We start from the raw sequence: 6,345 nt of genomic DNA, 5'->3' as shown, positions 1-6,345 counted from the left end.
TGTTGGAAGCTATGCAATTGTAGTTTGTTATAAATATTATAGTCGGTAGGTGCAAAACAATAGTCAACCACTAAACTATGACTGTAGTATTTGGTCAAAAAGGGCATACTTGATGGTTGCAATAACGACAGTTGGTCATAAAGGTTGTAGTTGGAAGCTATAAGACTAGTTGTTGACCACAATGACCATAGTTGGTGGTTGTAAAAGTAGCAGTCCACCACTGAGGTTGCAGTTAGAAACTATGATGGTAGTAGTTAGCCACAAATGTCATAGTCGGCAGTCGCAGTAATAGCAGTTGGTCACAGAGGTTGTATTTGGAAGTTGTAGTGGTAGTAGTAGTCGATCAAAAAGATCACAATTTATGTATGGACCCCTTCTCTAAAGGAAAACAAAATAACAACTTTACACCGAACACTGTTTTTGTTTTTATATATCGTAAAGAAAAAAAATGTGTTAGGAACAACGACCGTATTCTGGTTTTGACGGTTATAAGTTATGGTCGTCAGCGGTCGACAACAGCTTGTGAAGACTACCGACAGCGGTCGATTGCGGTCGGAGGCTAGGAAGACTGAAAATTATCATCGGTTCTTCATTATGGGTATTATATGTTACATCTATATGTTAGATATGATGTTTGCAAACAAGCGTCGATGGTTGAAGGAGGTTTGGCTGACGTGTAATGCTCAATGGTGGTTAGCGGCTACAGAAGCTGAAATTTATCGTCGAGTCTTCAACCATAAGAGGCAATGAAATTTCTCTTTTTCCTCCTCTTCCCCTCAATTGAAGAGAGGGCTCTATTTATTGACTCTGAAGTTGGGGCATTTTAGATTTTTGGCAAATAACTTTTCAAATCACCTGAAGAGAATACTCATATTGATCCCTCTAATAAAAGTTTTTTTTTTTTTGATGACCTGAGGGCTTTAATGACCTCCAAATTGAGTGATTTTATGCTCGTTAGTTTCCTCTTATCGATATGCCCAGTTTAACTATCAATATGTGAAATTTGGAGTTCATTTGCTCATTCAATTGACAATCCAAAACTTTCAAGTGCATTTTAATGGCTTAATCTGAGCTTGTTGGACTCGGATTAAACTAATTTTGGTTTCACTGTGTTCGTTTATTCGAAACTGTCAATTTGACTATAAATTTACTGAAATTGAAGCACGAATAATCTTAAATTTGAATTTTGAAAATCTTTCATTAAAAAAATGCATCAAGACACATTTGATAAAAAAATTGTTGATCACACATCAAAATTAATAGCTGAAAAATTTAATATTTTATCTTTGTTACTGCCTTAGAACACCGAAATTGATACCATTGGTCATATTAAGCTTCAATTCAATGGCCGAATCCTCTACGATCTAAAAATGTGAAAAATTATCATTCTGGCAAAACAACTTCGAGAGACAATCAGGAGATGCTGCTTCACCAAACAAAAACATTTGTGAGCATTGCTCCTCATGCAATGCAACGGAGCTTCAATGTCTTCTCAAACAAAGCCTTAATTAAACAGAAATATTATTTTGAACTCCTTTACATTCCCCAAGTTATTCTGACAAGTAGGAGAAGAGAGAAAATCTATGAGTTCTAGCATTGACTACAAAGGATATTCATCCTTATAATTAGAGAAAACTATTTTAATGCAATATATGATAAGTGGATCAATATGAAACATCATTAGTAAGTTGAAGAATAAGAAAAGGCTTAGTCATGCTTCTAACAAGAGGTATGACACCACACGTCTAACCGCCGGGCGCTACGTCATCATACACTTCATCGACGCGCGACATGACGCTCGTTAGTTGGTCGTCTGGATGTACGGACGCAACATTTTTTCATAAAGAAAAATGCCAAATTTGATGAACGATGGACCTTAATTATCGATTGGTGTCAAACGATAATATACCATGGTGAACTTATGACGAATAACAATATTGGTTGTTCGTTCTATCATTTAATTTGTCTCATCGAAACACATTATTTTGAGCATAAATTCGTTGAACGTAGGCTTCAATTCTTAAGATTTAAACCCAAAAGAAATCAGATATTGAGATATCTATATCAAAATTTATACTTAATTATATGGAATTATTTGATGACTTCCATAATTAAATAAGCATTTGAGAATAGTTTATGAGAAAGATGGAAACAGGCTGATGGTTGGGGCCAAGTAGTTTGTCCTCTACTGTTCCAATTGCTACGCCCAACTGCTCATCTTAGGAGATATTAATGGGGTTAATCATAGAGCCGGCTTTCTACAATAACTACAATAACTTAATGCATAAACAATTTGATGAAGGGCCATATACGGGGTATGAATCAAAATAAGATTTTTCAAAATTTTAAAATAATATTTCTCATACTTATCTAAACAAAAAAAAATTCATTGAAATTATTAAAAGATAAGATAATTAGATAACTTAAAAAGATCCGTGATAGTAGAGTAATGAATTATAGTCTTACTGATGCACGGTGTAATGAAATGGGTATTGATTTGTCGGATGTTTCACTGTTTCACAACATACGATGGGATTCCATAGTGTGCGTTGTACTCAACAACGGCTGAGGGCGGATACGCCATGAAAAAAAATTCTTCATCCAACAGGAGAAGTTCTATTAAAATTCATCAAGAACTCCAATTACAACAACCTTATAGTAAAATTGACCGGCTTGACAAGGTGAACCCAATGATATCAAAATTGGTTCCATGCGAGTCGAGTCAAGCCCGGATCAAATCACTTTTAGAAACTTTGAATGCATAACTGAAAGGTTAAATAGATTCCAAATCTGACCAGCTTATTAGTCAAAGCTTTTTTTGCTTCCGCTTGCATTTAAAATAAAACTCAAAATTCTCCTGAAAAGGGATTATTAATTTATAGCATACAACTAAAAAGTAGTACTAATTTAATCAAATAAAATACCTAATATTACTTTCAAACTCCTCAAATCTATTTTTAACATTATCTTCAATAATATCTATAAGATATTTATTTGGCACTCTATGAATGCTTAGCATTATAATAATCAATGGAGGGGCATTTTGTTTAATATATTAATTTGTGAATTTTACATATATACCGCACAATTTCTATTTATTACATATCTAATCTAACACCTCATAAATTTTAGGTGTCTTTATGTGCTTGTTCATGGTTGTATTCTTCTGCCATCATAATCTGTTCACTCTTTAAGAAAATATATTTTAATTTAGGCTGAGACATAATCAAATAAAGTTCAAGAACATTTATTTTTGTAATACAAACTTTAATAAATTTATAAAAGTAACATTTTAATATTTGTATTATCCATACCATCACACTGATCTTGAGAATCTAGCAATATTGTCAACTTATATTCATTAGGATTAGATAAGCTTTAATAATATGATTTTGTCACATACAAGTGAATTAATTCAATATTTTATTTAAAATTTCATTGTTAATTTTCCATGAATAAAAATTATAAATCATTCATCTAGGGGTGCGAAGGAGCCACCTAGGCTTAAATCAAGGTTGATTGGGCTTGACCGCCATCCATCTCGAATTAGGATCAAAATTTTTATTAAATCATTTTGAGTTCATGAGTAAAATTGTGCGCAATCATGTTCACCTAAGTAGGGGATGTGAGTCGAACTAGCCCAAGAGCTGGCTCAGAATGAACTCGATCAGTGACTCGTGAGCTAAGCTCAATGAGTTAACAAGCTAAGCCAAATCTAAACCCAACTCAGACTCATTATCTTATGAGCTAGCTTGCTACAAAATAATAATATCAAATATAATCAAAATATATTAAATCCCAAATTTTATCATTAAATTATTTAAAATCCAACAATAAATTTTCATTATCCAGCACAAATCTCGAAGCATGACACAAATCTCGAGATAATATTTTGAGCAAGCGATGTTCAAACCTTGATAAAAACTCATATAGAGCTCCAATTTTAGCAAACTTATAGTCAAACAAACTGGCTTGATGAGACGGACCTAAAGATATCAAAGTCATTCAATCCGAGTCAAATCAAGCCCAGATCAAGTCATTAAATCATTCTTGGAAGATTCCCGGACACATTTGAAAGGTCAAACGTTTGTCTAATTTGAAAAGTTTATAATCGAATCGAGCGTCTCAACAAGACGAATCCAACGAGCTCAAGATTGTGCAATTCCAATATCGTCAAGGTACTCAAATGTCCATTAAATATTGTTTGATCAGATGAAGCTCTCCGGACGGTCTGATCAAAATGATTAATATTCATGCATTCATGTCACCTAGAACACTATAAATAGAGCCGCACCCCTCTTGTGAAAAAAGAGGCTTGAAGCTTCAGTGAGAACTGAATTCTATGAGAAGGAGCTGAAGTATAACACTATCCCGACCATCGTCGACCACCGTCGATCGCCATCGACCACCGTCTGTCGTCGTCGACACCCGTCGATCGACGTCAGCCACTGTCGACCGTCACCGTCGATCACCACCAACCAGACGTCGTCATTAATCATCATGGGACATGAGCTCATCATTACAGTCCTTGTGTCAACAATGACATACGTGGTTCACAGCTCTTACAGCGCCTGACTCCGACCCCCGCGGCCTATGGATCTCATTCATACTCGCCCACATGACCTATGTGACATTAGCTCATGCAGCTCCCGACTCCAGCCCTCACAGCCTACGGATATCATTCATATGTGTCCCTATGACATACGTGGTTCACAGCTCGTGCAGCTCCCTACTCTAGCCCGGGCGACCTACGGACGTCATTCATACTCGCCTCTACGGCCTGTGGTCAACAACTCTCGTAAATGTTTATTACAGTTTCTTTGGTCAATCAACGCTTATGGGGCAATCATCTACAACACTCACGACGGACTACTACTTCTATAACAATCAATAATGACTATTGTAATCTGCTGTGACCAATAATTGCAGCCAGATTATAATTATATAATTTTATAATTCAATATTCCCTAATTTAGGAGAAGAATGAATATGTGTACTCATCATTCATAGTGGATAAATAACGCCACATGATTTTTCCCCATTTCAAAGGTTTTCCAAGTAAAAATTCGAGGTGTCTCCTCCTGGTTACTTATATTCTCTTATCTGTGTGTGTCGAATTTTCGTGCAATGCTAAGACGATAATTCATTAATTTACCGCCGCGAATTTTCTGGCAAACATCAAAAATATTTACAAAATAATATTTTATATCAAATAATTTCTTTATATTTAAGCCTAAACATTCATTTTAATTATCATTTTATTATAAAATTAATTTAGATTAACATTATTATTATTTTGTAATAAACAAGTCTTGTTGTTGAGTTGATTCGTTGAACTGAAACTCTGAACTTGACTAGCCCAAGCTAAGAATGGCTAGAGGTTTGCTGTGTCTCGAGGGTATAAATAAGAACTCACACTACTTCTCTCTTCGTCGCCCAGCATAGCCTCATCGTCCCTCCCCCTCACGGCCGGTTTCCGGCAACCGGGCAAACACCTCCATCGGGGTATGAAGAAGAAGATCTACCCCAGCTTCCCCTCTCTCGAAACTTCAAACCCCTCTCTCATCCCTTGCGCCGGCCACCACCACCACCACCTCGACCCTCAGCCACCTCTTCCACCGGCGGCGCCGACGACCCTCACCGTTTGGCGAAAATCCCTCCTATTCAACTGCAACGGCTTCACCGTTTTTGATTCAAATGGAAATCTCGTCTATCGCGTCGATAACTACTCCAAGTCCGGAAACCAGGCCGAGATCGTTCTCATGGACGCCGCCGGCAAGCCCTGTCTCACTATTCGCCGCAAGGTACACAGAAATCGTTTTACTAAATGCTAGCGGGAATTTGCTATGTATGGACCTGAGCTAAATCGTTTTGGATTTGCAGACGAAACTGATTTGGGGGGAGCAATGGGGGATTTACGAAGGCGAGAGTGCGGCGAACCCTAGGTTTTCCGCGCGAAAGCACGGGGGCTTCTTCCAATCGAAGGCGCTGGCTCGGCTATCTCCTCGCTGCTGCGAGATGGCAATCGGCGGTGGGGAGGGATACGAAGTGGAGGGATCGTACAGGCAGCGGCGGTGCGCGGTGGTCGACGAGAAGGGGCGGGCAATGGCGGAGATGCAGCTGAAAGAGGCGGTGGGTGATGCGGCTTTTGGACTCGATGTTTTCCGTCTTGTGGTTCAGCCGAGCTTTGATTCTGCGGTCGCCATGGCTATCGTTGTTCTGCTCGAGGAGATGATCGGATCCAAGACCTAGTTCATCGCGGGCCGAGGAATTTACATGCATAGCACCTATTTTTTATAGATTTAATTATCTCACATTTAAATTTTTATTTTTACGCAACGGAGC

General features: G+C 37.8%; 1 protein-coding gene across 1 annotated transcript; it reads left to right on the top strand.

Annotated features, from left to right (window-relative positions):
• Nucleotides 1-5,415: 5,415 nt before the first annotated feature.
• Nucleotides 5,416-6,320, top strand: LOC110034281 (protein LURP-one-related 8-like). The gene is made up of 2 exons (XM_020738564.1): nt 5,416-5,804; nt 5,884-6,320. The coding sequence occupies exons 1-2, from the start codon at nt 5,508-5,510 to the stop codon at nt 6,250-6,252; spliced, it is 666 nt and encodes a 221-aa protein (XP_020594223.1). The 5' UTR covers nt 5,416-5,507; the 3' UTR covers nt 6,253-6,320.
• Nucleotides 6,321-6,345: the final 25 nt, after the last annotated feature.

The sequence above is a fragment of the Phalaenopsis equestris genome, unplaced genomic scaffold (genome assembly GCF_001263595.1).
Source record: "Phalaenopsis equestris unplaced genomic scaffold, ASM126359v1 Scaffold000002, whole genome shotgun sequence".
Lineage (NCBI taxonomy): Eukaryota > Viridiplantae > Streptophyta > Magnoliopsida > Asparagales > Orchidaceae > Phalaenopsis > Phalaenopsis equestris.
Note: the sequence above shows the minus strand (reverse complement) of the source record. Positions and strands in the feature narration are given on the sequence as shown.